At 55.2% G+C, this 12,358-nt stretch overlaps 6 protein-coding genes across 6 annotated transcripts, besides 11 other annotated features; all 6 read left to right on the top strand.

Moving 5' to 3' along the window:
• Window positions 1-89: 89 nt before the first annotated feature.
• Window positions 90-158: a sequence feature (A-rich).
• Window positions 159-253: 95 nt separating this feature from the next.
• Window positions 254-1,438, top strand: Tco025E_05899 (putative mitochondrial carrier protein; the record flags this gene model as incomplete). The annotated part of the gene is made up of 1 exon (XM_029372789.1): window positions 254-1,438. The coding sequence occupies one exon, from the start codon at window positions 254-256 to the stop codon at window positions 1,436-1,438; it is 1,185 nt and encodes a 394-aa protein (XP_029227118.1).
• Window positions 1,439-1,456: 18 nt separating this feature from the next.
• Window positions 1,457-1,485: a microsatellite.
• Window positions 1,486-2,258: 773 nt separating this feature from the next.
• Window positions 2,259-2,609, top strand: Tco025E_05898 (dynein light chain; the record flags this gene model as incomplete). Its single annotated transcript, XM_029372788.1, has 1 exon — window positions 2,259-2,609. The coding sequence occupies one exon, from the start codon at window positions 2,259-2,261 to the stop codon at window positions 2,607-2,609; it is 351 nt and encodes a 116-aa protein (XP_029227117.1).
• A 32-nt stretch (window positions 2,610-2,641) lies between these two features.
• Window positions 2,642-2,678: a microsatellite.
• A 277-nt stretch (window positions 2,679-2,955) lies between these two features.
• Window positions 2,956-2,985: a microsatellite.
• A 12-nt stretch (window positions 2,986-2,997) lies between these two features.
• Window positions 2,998-3,023: a microsatellite.
• Window positions 3,021-3,060: a microsatellite.
• A 152-nt stretch (window positions 3,061-3,212) lies between these two features.
• Tco025E_05897 (uncharacterized protein) lies at window positions 3,213-4,640 on the top strand (the record flags this gene model as incomplete). Its single annotated transcript, XM_029372787.1, has 1 exon — window positions 3,213-4,640. One exon carries the CDS (start codon window positions 3,213-3,215, stop codon window positions 4,638-4,640), a length of 1,428 nt encoding a protein of 475 aa, XP_029227116.1.
• Window positions 4,641-4,943: 303 nt separating this feature from the next.
• Tco025E_05896 (uncharacterized protein) lies at window positions 4,944-6,737 on the top strand (the record flags this gene model as incomplete). The annotated part of the gene is made up of 1 exon (XM_029372786.1): window positions 4,944-6,737. The coding sequence occupies one exon, from the start codon at window positions 4,944-4,946 to the stop codon at window positions 6,735-6,737; it is 1,794 nt and encodes a 597-aa protein (XP_029227115.1).
• Window positions 6,738-7,014: 277 nt separating this feature from the next.
• Window positions 7,015-7,045: a microsatellite.
• A 404-nt stretch (window positions 7,046-7,449) lies between these two features.
• Window positions 7,450-7,476: a microsatellite.
• A 7-nt stretch (window positions 7,477-7,483) lies between these two features.
• Window positions 7,484-9,145, top strand: Tco025E_05895 (uncharacterized protein; the record flags this gene model as incomplete). Its single annotated transcript, XM_029372785.1, has 1 exon — window positions 7,484-9,145. The coding sequence occupies one exon, from the start codon at window positions 7,484-7,486 to the stop codon at window positions 9,143-9,145; it is 1,662 nt and encodes a 553-aa protein (XP_029227114.1).
• A 346-nt stretch (window positions 9,146-9,491) lies between these two features.
• Window positions 9,492-9,529: a microsatellite.
• Window positions 9,530-10,217: 688 nt separating this feature from the next.
• Window positions 10,218-10,260: a sequence feature (A-rich).
• Window positions 10,261-10,384: 124 nt separating this feature from the next.
• Tco025E_05894 (alkaline phosphatase) lies at window positions 10,385-12,073 on the top strand (the record flags this gene model as incomplete). The annotated part of the gene is made up of 1 exon (XM_029372784.1): window positions 10,385-12,073. One exon carries the CDS (start codon window positions 10,385-10,387, stop codon window positions 12,071-12,073), a length of 1,689 nt encoding a protein of 562 aa, XP_029227113.1.
• Window positions 12,074-12,084: 11 nt separating this feature from the next.
• Window positions 12,085-12,122: a microsatellite.
• Window positions 12,123-12,358: the final 236 nt, after the last annotated feature.

Raw genomic sequence — 12,358 nt, 5'->3', positions numbered from 1 at the left:
GGTCTTACTCGTGGAGTGGGGGAGGGCGTCACGGAAGTATGTCAGTGAATGCACATGAATAAACAACGACGCCTGGTTTACGCTTTCACTTTGTTTTTGTTTTTGTTTTTTGTTTTTTTTGTGGCTTTTTTAGCCTTGGTTTCTTTCTTTTTCGTTTTAAAGTTTGACTTGCTGCTTGGTTTCTAAACACGCTCCATTGGCAAAAATAGTCACTCTCTTCTCTTTCTTCTGCGCGTGGTGTAGCGGTAGGGACATGACGACGACATGCGAAGATGTGCGCGGCGCTTTGCAGAACTCCGGCGCGATGGCAAAGACGCCGTCGGAGCCCTTTTCGACCAACGCGGTGAATCGCAGTCTCTCGGACCTGCACACCCCCACCTGGTATTTGCTCCTTGGGCTAAGCTCCGGGGTCCGGACGGTGCTGTTGCACCCCTTGAACCTTGCCATTTCGCGCAAGCGCGTGATGCAAGAGAACACGCCGCCGTCGGTGGTGCACATCCTGTCCCAGGCCTACCGAGGCGAGTTCGGCGCACACTCGGCCACCGCCAAGAAAGGGGTGAGGGCCATTTATCGGGGATTTGGTGTTGCATTCGTTGGAAATCTTGTCGGTGAGGTGGCATACCTTCACACACTAGAGTTGGTGCGGGAGCATCTGGAGACTCCGCCATCGCTTCCAGAGGGTGACGCTTCCTGGCAAGGACGCGATTTCACTGCCAGTAGTCACGCTGCAGCCGCAGGTGGCGTGGCGGGTAGTTTGGCTGCCCTTCTTATTGCCACACCGATGAGTGTCGTGTGCAATCGGCAGATGACGTCCGGCTATGGTATGTCCGCGAGAAACATGTATGGATCTGCTTGGGCGACGGGGCGGGAGGTTTGTCGTCTGCATCAGCAACCAAATACAACCCTGCTTCGTCGTGGAGGCGATGCCCTTCGTGGGCTTTATGCCGGCCTCTTGCCTGGCATCGCGGCGCTCCCTGAGAGTGCGATGTGGTGGGGCTTGTACAGCAAGATGAAGGTTGTTCTCTACACACTTTTTGAGCCAACGCTGTCGCGGTGGGAACGCGAACGAGGGGCGAATGATGCTTCCCAGCCACTGTGGCGGCAAAATTGGCTGCTGTCTCCCACAGACAACCCCGCACTGAACGCCATGGCAGGCATGTGCGCCAGCGCCATCACGACGATGGTGTTTAACCCGCTTGACGTTCTGCACACAAGGCTGCAGGCCCTGCCCGTGGAAAAGTGCAGTAGGGCAGAGAGCGTGCCCTTTGGACGCGTCTACTACATCGTAAATAACCTTCTCCGGAGAGAGGGCTGGCGGGGGTTATTCAAAGGCACCGCGGCGAACGTGAGCGTTTGTGTCCTGGATGGGGTTTTTTTCTCACTACTTTTTGAACTCACAAAACTTGGCAGCGATCGGGAGTTTCTGAGCCAACTTTAGAGGCGCCTGTGCGAGGTGGAGAGAAAGAGAGAGAGAGAGACGAGGAGTGTTTCGCCCCGCCCTCTGGCGCTGTGAGTAAGAAGCGGGCGTGCGGCGTCCCCGTCACCGCCTTCCCCCGTTGCATGGGGGAGGGGCCGGGAAGGAGGGCCGGCGACGCATATTGGAAGCCGTTTGCAGGCCGAGGAAGCAACAGTTGCGCCTGAACCGTATTATTGCTGCCCGCCATTGTGTTTGCCGCGCAAGAACAACGAATAAGATAAAAAAGGGGCTCTCTGACTGCCCTGCCGCAGACGCCTCTTCAGTGCTTAAATTCCCCCCACCAATCGACTTTAAACGGAAACAAGAACATAAAAAAAAAGTAACCTAATTTGAAGTACATTACGTTTCCACGCATGCTGGGTCAGCTCACGGCACTCAGCAAGCGTATGACAGGCAGTCTACTCCCTCATTGGTAGAGAGCGTCAGATTCATTGCGGCCGCACGTTTCACATTGCAAGCAACCAATCTGAACCGCTTTTTTATCGTTCTTTTTTTTTTTTTCTAGACTCTCACTCGGTGTGCATTTGTGTGTTTTTTGTCCTCTGAGGGCGAGTTGGCGGGTGGAGGGACGATTGATGCGCGTTGGGTCGTCCTCGTCTAATTTCGCGTGTTGCGCTCCCCTCCGCGTATTTGCCTTGGCAGTTGCTTCTGATTTTGCGTGCCTTCTTCCCACGCCTTTGCTCTGCTCTGTTTCTTTCTTTTTTTTTGCCCTCCTTCTCTGCGGAGGAAGAGCAGGGCATACGCACGCGCATAGAGCGAGAGTGGCGGGAAGGACGCGAGGATGGCGGCGACCGGCGGCGCAGACATTGAGGAGCTCGTCAAGCAGATCACAGACCACCCGGGCGTGCGGGGGATGATCATCGTGAACACGGACGGCATCCCCATTCGCCACACATTTCAGGAACACTCCCGGCCCCTTGCCGTGCAGTACAGCGCGCTGTTCCAGAGTCTGGCGATGAAGGCGCGAAGTGCAGTGGTCGACCTAGACAGCAACAACGACCTGCTTTTCCTGCGTGTACGGTCAAGGAAGCACGAGGTGCTTGTGGCCCCCGACACAAAGTATCTGCTCATCGTCATCCAACAGGCTGAGAGCGAGGGCGAATTGCCCATCGGAAATGGGAAGAAGGCGTAAAAAGAGGCGGGCAGCCGCAGACGAGATCGCCTGAGTGAAAAAGAAAGAGAGAGAGCGAGTGAGCGAAGAAATGAGGCACTCGGGAGAGATTGGAATGGCATGGCGGGACATTTTTTTCTGCATTTCTTCTCTGTTACGCCCTTTTCTCTGACTCCGCATTTTTCTTTCCGTTGTCGTCGGCGGTGTCGCTTTTCTTCCTGTGCTTTCCTATACTCCCCGGCGTTTACAATGTACGTACAGGTGTGGCGCGTGAGGTGCATGTCTACCACCCCCCACACAAACACGCATACACATATATACATACAAGTACAACCACAGTTCTCTTTTTTATTCCGCTCTCGTTTGTTTATAATTATTATTACTATTGTTATTAGTAGCACAATTTGCCCTCTCTGTCTCTCCCTGTCTCTCTCTTCCTTCCGGTTCCTTTTTTCTGCTTCTTGCTTCTCGCATGTGCATGTGTGTTGACTGCTGTTGCCCTGTGCGTCTTCGCCGCGGAAAGGAGTTGCCATCGTCTGTGGCCCAATACTCCGGTAGTCGTAGCGGTGGGGGGCTGGGGGCTCTTGCACGTCGCCAGAGCGGAAAACAGCGGGTGGCGCGCACATGGAGGTTGGTATTTATCAGGACGCGATTGCGGCGGCTAAGCAAGGCCTGAACGCACTGAGGCTTCGCACGAGCGCCGCCGAGGCAGAGCAGGAACGCAAAGAGGCCCTGCTGCGAGAAATACTGGCAAAGGTGGATGCACGGCAAAGAGAAAAGGAATGCGTGTGGCATCGCAAACGCGAGATCGCTGCCGATACGGTCTCTACTCTGAACGAATTGCGTGCGATTGAGGAGCTTGATATGCTAGAGAGCATGCTGGTGGAGAAAAACACACAACTGCGGCTGCAGCAGTACAGACATGACACGCTGCTGCAGCAGTTAGCCAATCTGGAGACCATCCTAGACGAGTTGTCTCTGGAGGGGGACGCGGCGGGGAGCGCAGGTGAGGCGCAATCGGCACAGTGGGCCTCTTGCTGTGAGCAACTCTCTCGCTGCATTGCCGCGGCGGATCGATACTGTGGTCGTCATTCCTCGCACGTGTTCAGTCACCCCGTCTCGGTCATTCAAAAGAGTATCCGCAATATGTGTCGGATAGTTAGAGAGCGAGAAGAACGACTTAAAATTCAACATGAACACATCGACACACAACTGCAACACGCAGCATCACTAGACGACAGCCTTCAAGGCATGGAAGAAAACTCTACATGCAAGATGGAGGAGCTGAGGCGCGGCCACAAGGAACTGATGCAGGCGATGGAGCAGAGAGGGGTGACGGAGACGCGGAGCCTACGCGGGGATCTCTGGCGAGCCGCAGAAGCACGCCAACATCTTTTGCGCCGTTTAGAGGACGAAGGGCTTCTTCCAGTGGAGGCTGAGCTGCCCCCGTTGCTCCTAGGATTGTGCAGTGCCGAGGATGCCTCCCCCACGCCGCGTGAACCGTGTGAAACGGGGCAAGTTAACAGCGTGGATGTCAGTTCTGAGGGCGTGGGCAACTCACATCCACAGCTGAGGTCGGTGCAAGTACTGCGACGCCCACGCCTCGTTGGTAAGGAGACAGCAAGTGCGATCACTGCTGTTATGGGCCCATGCAGTACAAATAACAAAGAAAAGGGCAGGAATACCACTGGGGATGGCACGGATGACGCTGAGACCGATGCCACTGCGACGGAGGCTCCTGCCGTGTGCTTTGAAGGCGAGGCAGCGGGCTCTTCCCTCCACCGTGGTGTAGATCCCGCGCCGGATGCGATGAACTCGGAGTTGGAGGAGCTCGAGGGCCAGGTTATCGCCGCTGAGAGGGATGTTGATCGGCTGCAGCAGCGGTACGAAACGCTAGGAGAAGAGGCCGAAAGAATACGAGACGAGTATGCAAAGGACCGAAAGGCGTTGGAGGAAAAGCTTTCTGCGGCGCAAGAGGCGGTGTCTGTCCTTGCGAGGGAAAAGTCTGAGTGGCAGGCACTGCATCAGCAAATGTCTCTTTTAATTTCTTAGGAAACGAAGACATGTGGGTACAGAAAAAAGGCAAGAAAACAACAACAAAGAAAAAAAAAGTTTGACATGTGATTTTTTGTTGTTGTTGCTGTTCTTCTGTCAAAGCTAGAGAAGGGAAGCACGGAGGCTTCTCGGCTGCCTTTCCTGCGACATTGAGGCGGGTTAGGTCTAGTTGTTTCCCACTATTGTCTTTTTGTTTTTGCTTTCCTTCTTGCTGCTGTTATTCTGCTGCGGTGTGGGGCGGGGGACTTGGTGTTTCTGTTTTCTCCACAGGCTTTCTTCTTGTTTTGGGCGCGTTAGAATATGTCCCGCCGCGATGGCGCACGTGAAACTTCGAACCTACCAGACAGTGTGGAGGGGGCGCACGGTGGTCGTGTACCATCTGAGGCCAACACAACGGCGCCGAAACTTCCGCCGTTGAAGCTCGTGTATGAGATCACATCCCCACACCTTCCTGCAAGCTTCCTGGAAATTTTTCCCGCGATGGTGCGGGATGTCAGTCTCCGCGGTGACATCTGTCTCCCATCCATTCCTCCGTCGCAGAGGGACGCTCTCTTCGCCCTCGCGGCCAATTATGGTTCCGCGTGTAGCATTGCCGTGGATGGCGAGGGGAAGTTTCACCTGCGCAATGGCGCTTTCAATTCGCATTTGCAGGAGAAGCTGGCCGAAGAGCTGCATTACCTGCACGACAAGGGAGAGCAAGCCCCAGCAGATGCCCCAGTGGTGTTGCACTGGGCCTTTACGGATCGCAACCTACATCGAGAAGTGGTGACGCTGTTGCAGGTCCTCGCCTACGATACGGGTGTCTTCCTTGGCGAGCGCCTATTTGATGGGTCGTACATTTACCGTCTGGAGGTTGCCCTGCTGTATCTGCCGCACTGGGAGACGGAGCTACGCAAACTCATTGACCCATGTCTGCAGGGGGAGGCCGATCCTTTTCCAATCCCCGCGGCGGCACTGCAAGATGCCTGGGTGATGAATGCGTATCGGAGGTTTGTTCGACCATTTTTATACGATTGGAATCGCACGACGACGCGGTGTGAAGTAGGTATTTCTCGCGAGGCCTCGGGGCAGGTGCCGAAGGAGGCACGGCTTTTAGGGTCTTCGTTTTCGCTACGGCATGAAGTGAGTGCGTCAGGAAACGTCTTCTTCAGACGCTGGACACGACACCTCGTGCAGGTTTTCTCCAAGTATGCGGAGGCGCTCAGGCGGCAGGACAGGAAGGGTGTCCAGAGGACGCTCGCAAGGTACGGCGGCGACCTCGATCCCGTGGACACGGAGGACATGACCCCGCACTTTGGGCTCTTTCACTGCTGCCTCGAGGCGCGTTACTACGAAAAGGATTTGGCGGAGCTGGAGGACTTCGCCCGCCGCTGTGGCTACTTTGTGTATGTGTCGATGGAGGGCGATCTTGCCATGGTGCTGGCGACGGCACGACTGAGGCCGGCGCTGGCGGAGAAGTACAACCTATGTTTCCCCAATGACGGTGAAAAGCAGCGGCTTCTGCGCCAGGCAGAGCCGCACGTAAATGTTGGACCCCTGGATGGTTCAATTCGTCACGCCCCACTGCCGCGGCAAACACGAGCTGGTAACCGTTATTCTGGCGGCAATGACAAGAAGGTGTCACAAATGGAACTAATAAGGTCTGGTGACAGCGACAGCAGCAGCGGCAGTAGCAGCAGCAGCAGCAGAAGTAGCGGCAGCGGCAGTAATCGTGACAAGCGTCGTGCCCAGAGAAGAAAACTGGAGATTAAAGAAACATCATGGAGTAAGGGAGGAAGGTGCATTGGCTTGGGGGGCGAACCTGAGAGTTATGCTTCAAAGGCACCACTTGCAGCTTCGGCTTCGTCGCCGGCGCATAGCAACGGTGAATATTCGTACCGTTCCCTCGCAACAAGTAATCTTTACGACACGATAGTGGGGAAACTGCAACGCAATCTGCCACCGGGGTGGAGTGTGCGCCGTGATTCTGCGGGTGGGCGATATATCCTTGATCATTTGCGAGGTAGGGCGTATCCCAGAGACTCGCCGATGTTATCCATGGAGTTTGCAGCGGCGCAGCGGGAGTTGTATGATGTGCTGGATTCCCTGGCGTGAAGTGTCTCCTTCATTTTTCTTTCTTTGAGCAAGTAACTGTCTCGGTGTTTTTACGTTCAGCCGAGAGCGACGTGCTGCCTGCCTGCCTGGGGCGGAAATGCGTTTGCCGTGTAGCGCCACATCACCAGTCGGCACCAGATACACGGCGTTACGAGATTCTTGAAATCTGCTGGCACGTGAAGAGGACCGCGTCGCCGTACCCGCCGGTCACGTTTCTTTTTTTTTTCTCGCTGTGGCTGGCTTTTGTTCCTCGTTAGTGGAGCTTCCCGTAATCGCGTTGTTGTTGTTTTGTTTTGTTTTGTTTTTTTCCTCGAAGTGTTTTTTTATTCGCCACTTGGAGGAGCGGACAGTGTGTGGGCCGTTCTGAGGCCGCCTTCTTTGCAGTGGGGGAGCGGGGGGGCTCGGATGCTGTGGCCAAATTGTTCTTTTCTTTCCGTTTGTTTCTTTCTCCCTTTGTCACTAATGCTACGGTTTTTTTTTGTTGGTTTTTGCGCCTCTCCCTTTTCTCTCTCCTCGCACGCTGCGAGCACCGCACCGGCTTCTGCGTACTGTCGTCGCCGCTGCGGGGGAGGGTGCGGGGGCGGAACGGGCCTGCGTACGTGTTGCATGCAAAGTCATAGCGAGAGGTAAGGGCGAGTTGCGTTACTATTGAAGTATTTTCTACTACCACATTTAGCCGCACACGTACGTAAAAACAAAACATCTAAAAGAAATACATAAATATATATATTTATATTTACGCGCTGATGCTGGAGGATGCGACTCCGCGCGCGCAGCTCCATCTTCAACGCATCCTGAACGAATTCCGAGAACACCTCAACGGACCCACGGCGAGGGCGAGGTCTTCCACGGGCCGAAGCTCCCCACTTCGACACGCGGCGGCAGCGAGAGTTCCCGCCCTTGTGGGGTCACCAAGTGGTTCTTCCGCGCAACCCGCTGATGCGCATAACTGCCACTTCGCAGCGGGTGTGGTTTTGCAGCAAAGGAGCCGCAGCGCCGGTCACGCTGCAGCAGCAAAGGGGAGTGTGTCACCGCCTCGTCGCAAGCCTGCAACACTGCCCACGTACGTGAGGCCAGCCCCGTACCTTGTTGACGCCCCGGCGACTTCGCCGGAGCACGATGCGCCGCGTCGTGAGACACACAAGCAAAGTGCAACTGTGCCGATACAACGCCTTGCTCGTGTAGGCAGAGTTAGGGCGATGGTGGCGCGGGAATCCGCTTCAAGGGAGACGAGGGCAGGAGATGTCATCGTGCGAGAAGGTTCCGGCGAGCTCGCAAAGGCCAAAAAACTTTGCGTTCGTCAAATAGAGTCTGAGGAGATGTTTTACAGGCAGTTTATTTGTAAAGTAGTTGACGCCTACACTGAGGTGTTGTGGCACGTCAAGCGCTGCGGGGAAGAGGCGGCCAAGCAATCAATGGAATTAACAGACATGGTGGCGCGGGTTGTTCGGTTTGCGAGCACATCCACTGAAGAAGTTCTTCAGGATCGTGAAGAGCACTTGAGCCGCGTCATGAAACCCGCCTCAAGTGAGCCGCTGATGGACTTCAAGGAGGCACTACGTAGCTTGCAGCGCTTGCCGACCATCTTGGCTGCCAATTACAGTCACCTGGTGTCCACCGCCCACGGCACCGCTGAGGCAGAATATCCAACGAATCTCGCCTCCGCACCGCCGCCCCTTCCACAACAACCACTGCAGCAACAGCAACCACAAAATACGACTGCGCATGACGCAAATTTGTTTGTTCGAAGACCATCTTCTCTCCTCTCGCGTCGCGGAAGCCTGCAGGCGATGGCTTCTCTATCGTATCCCTCACGTGGTGGATTCGTGAGCCCCTACGCGGGGTTGTTAACGAATGAAAGTCTTGATTGTGTTGATGATACTCGCTCAACCTCGACACCTGTAGCGAATATGGTGATGCCTCAGAGAGGGCGTGATGTGGACCCGGCGTGGGTAGTGGAGGACCTTCAGGAAGAGAATGTGTATTGGCAAGAGGAGGCTCTACGGGCGGCGCTAGAAGCGGAGAGATACTCGCAGATGCTGCACACGGTACTTACTTTGCCTCCCGAAAGTCCGCCTAATGAGAGGAATGACGTGGCGCCCAGGCGGATGTCCATCACTGCCACGGGATCGCCATCCCAGAAGGTACTTCTGCAGCGCCTCTTTATACGACTAATTCTGGAAAAGGAGGAGGGGGAGCGGGGCAGAATAGAGTCGCGGGAGGCGCAAGAGTGGTGGCTGCTTTGGTTTGCTGCAAAGGATGCCGTGACGCATAGGCCTGGCACGTCGAAAGAGAACGGAAAGGCCGTCAACAACCACCACCAAAAGGAGGAGGAGTTAGGAAAGGAAGGGGCTCATAATGGCAGTAGAAGTCCGCCTGAGGAGGCGAGTGACGCCACGCACAGTTGAGAAGTAAATCCCTGCCTCAAAGTAGATGGAGCGCCTCTCTACGTTTCGTTGGTGGAGGAAGTGAATAGCCGCAGCGGCACTGATCGGCGTAGCCACCCTCATGCGAAGGAAATGCTGTGGGGTGAATGATACGGAGGAGCCTCTGCAGGCGGTGTTGCGGCGACTGCGACTAGCGCAACCACGTGTCGAGGAGCTGGGGGCGGCAAACGCCAAATTGCGAGCACACATGCAATGACGCTCTCCGATAATGGGGCGATGTGTCGCTTGGAAGCACACACACACAAGCATGCGCTGCCACCTTTTTACTCCCATGTTCCTTTTAGGCTTCCTGGCTCCTTCCTCCCAGTGTTGTTGTTGTTGTTGTTGTTGTTGTTGTTGTTTTGTCCTTTTACCTTCCCTTCTTTCCTTACCGTTGATACCCGCCTCCTTTTGTTTACTGTGAGCGTGGCCGTTTTTTTTTTGGTTCCGCGAGGGCGTGGCCACTTTGGTGGACGGTCCTCTCGCGCATTCGCCCCTCCCCCTTACTGTGGCTGGTCGACGGCTCCTGTGCGTCATGGACACGAAAGAGAAGGGGGAGGGGGAATAATTGGAAAGTGCGTAAGAGAGGAGGGGGGGGGGATTACTGTTTTTCATATCGCGAGGGTCAAAGTTGCTCCAGAGAGGGTGACCGGTCGGGCAAAAAATATCTCCGCGCGTGAATACTCACTTCATTGCAAAGGCAACAACGAAAGAAAAAGAAAAAAAAATACATATGCGCATGCACAAATTGATCCGCACCACACGGCCTGCCAGTTCGATCTACTTCACACATCCTGTGGTGCCCTCTTCCTCGTGAAACCCCATTTGCTGCCTTTTTTTTTGGGGGGGTTCTTTTCTACTGCTTTATCTCCCCCGTCGAGCCACACGACTCTTGTCTTTGGTGTGACTCCCTTTCTTCCCTCTGCCGTTGCGTGTGTGCATGTGCGCTTTGATAAGCCCCATTGCGCGCCGAACGGATTATGTGCGTGCGTCGGCGCGGGGCAGAACTTCGGTGGGTATGCGATGCCATTTTCTATGGGGCGTTGGGTCTCGCTTCATTTCTCTTTTTATTTATGTATTTACTTTTTTTTTTACTTGCTATTTTGCGTTCTCCTGCAACTTCCCTTGCGATGGACGAACACACGATAAAGGGAGGCATTTAAGAATCATTTTTTCCTCATTTACCATCAGCTGTTTCTGAGTTGGCGTGAGAAGCTCGCGATGCGAACCAACCCTGCAAAGACGGCGCTCACGGCGCTGTTTCTCTGCTCACTCTCCCTCCTCTTGCCCGCGGCGAAGGCAGAGAGTCGTGACCTCGCACAGATTGTTTTTGTCAGCTGCAACCGACACGACAGGGACCAGGGCTACTGGGACGTGATAGCAGCCACCGTCGAGCACAGCGAACATGTCGGAGAGCCAAAGAAGCCACCGAAGCGTGACACGGGCGGTTGTGCGGCCAATCCTCCGGTTGATGCACTTGTTTGGCTTGGTGATGCGGTGTACGGGGACAATTTTAGTTTCCTTCGGGGTTGTTATCCGAACGATGATTTGGAACTGGTTCGCTCAAAGTTTGTACACCAACGCAACGCCCCGGAATATGTTGCATTCCGCCAGACATGCGTGCGGCAGCGCACAGCTGCAGCTACCCGTGACGACGAAGAAGAGAGGCAGTGCGTTATGGGTGTGTGGGACGACCATGACCTTGGCAAGAACGACGGCGGGGCAGAATACGCGGGCAAGGATGTTACACAGCAGTTCTTTTTGGACTTTCTTGGGGTTGCGAAGAACAGTCCGCGCAGAAAGCAAAAAGGTGTTTATAATTTTGAGGCCATTCCATTTCGGGCGCTGGACCCAACTTCCGATATGAACTCCCCGCGGTCCACCGCACTGAAGGAGCTGCAGCGTTTGTACGACCATGCTGCTTGTTTTCTGCTTTTGGATGTACGCTACTTTCGTGACCCCGCAAACGCCACTCGTAGCGGCGATATGCTGGGTGAGGAGCAGTGGAAATGGCTTGAGGAGCGCCTCCGCGATGACGTCGCCGGACAGAACCCCGCAACGGGCCGGGAGCGATGCGCATTGACGGTTGTTGGGAGCGGCGTGCAGCTGATCATGGATGAGAAGGTGAGCGAAAGCTGGGGCGCCTTTCCGCGCTCGCGCGAGCGCCTTTTTTCACTGCTCCGCTTGTATAACAGCGAGCGGGTGATGTTCATCAGCGGCGATGTGCACTTGGGCGAGATTGGAATGGACGCCTCATGCGACGCCACGGCGGTGCTTGGGTACCCGATTCTTGAGGCCACAAGCTCCGGACTGACGCACAGCACTGCCGAGATTTTGGGCCTTGCAACCATCTTCGAGACTCTATTCCCTTCTCCACGCCGCGTTGGCGCCTACGTTGAGCGCAACTTTGGTGTCCTGCGCTTGACGACGGATCCCGAGGCTCTTCTCGCGGCGCTACAGAGCAAAGACAAGGCACAGCGGCAGCAGGTGGAGAGGTACGTGAACGTGTCTGTCTCGATCCATAGTCTTCCTCAGCACGGGAAGGCAGTTCTGCAGCTGACGCTGCCGCTGAGTGTGTTTACACTCCGGGGAGGAGCAGGTGACTCTTCGGCCCGCCCTGCGCGGTCCACCTCCGCGGTGAGGCCGACCTGTGAGAAACCGTCCAAAGGCAGTATAAAGAACGGGGGTGCCGCCCCCCAGCCCTATCACTCTTCGACCCCCACCCCAGCTTTTACGTATATGATTCGCTTTCTTCAACGCCACGTATGGCCGCAACGTACGCTCCTGCAAGTTACAGCAACTGTGCTGCGCATAGTAGGGCTCTTGGTTGTGGCAGCGATGATGATCTTCCTTTGTTTAAAAATCTGCGTTCCCCGGTGGAGAAGCAAAAAAAAGGCAAAAACTGTATGATGTTGCTTATCTTGTTTTTGTTTACTGTGTTTCTGTGTGACTTTGTGTTAGCCTGATTTTGGCTGTTGATTCTCTTTTCTGATGGCTTTCATTTCCCCCTCCCGCTCAGGCGACGTGGGGGAATGAGAGTCATTCCACTCGGTTGGCGCACACCCGCCGCGGAGGCGGGCCCTCCCCCCACCCGCGTGCAGTCTTTATGGTTTCTGCAGGCCGCAGGCCGCCATTGAAGTATTTGGGCAAGCAGGCAACAGGGACCACCCCGCCTCCCTCTTTTACTCTTTCCCC

The sequence above is a fragment of the Trypanosoma conorhini genome, assembly GCF_003719485.1.
Source record: "Trypanosoma conorhini strain 025E chromosome Unknown Tco_14.4_contig_00368, whole genome shotgun sequence".
Lineage (NCBI taxonomy): Eukaryota > Euglenozoa > Kinetoplastea > Trypanosomatida > Trypanosomatidae > Trypanosoma > Trypanosoma conorhini.
The sequence above is the reverse complement of the archived record's forward strand: the minus strand, read 5'-3'. Positions and strand labels throughout refer to the sequence as shown.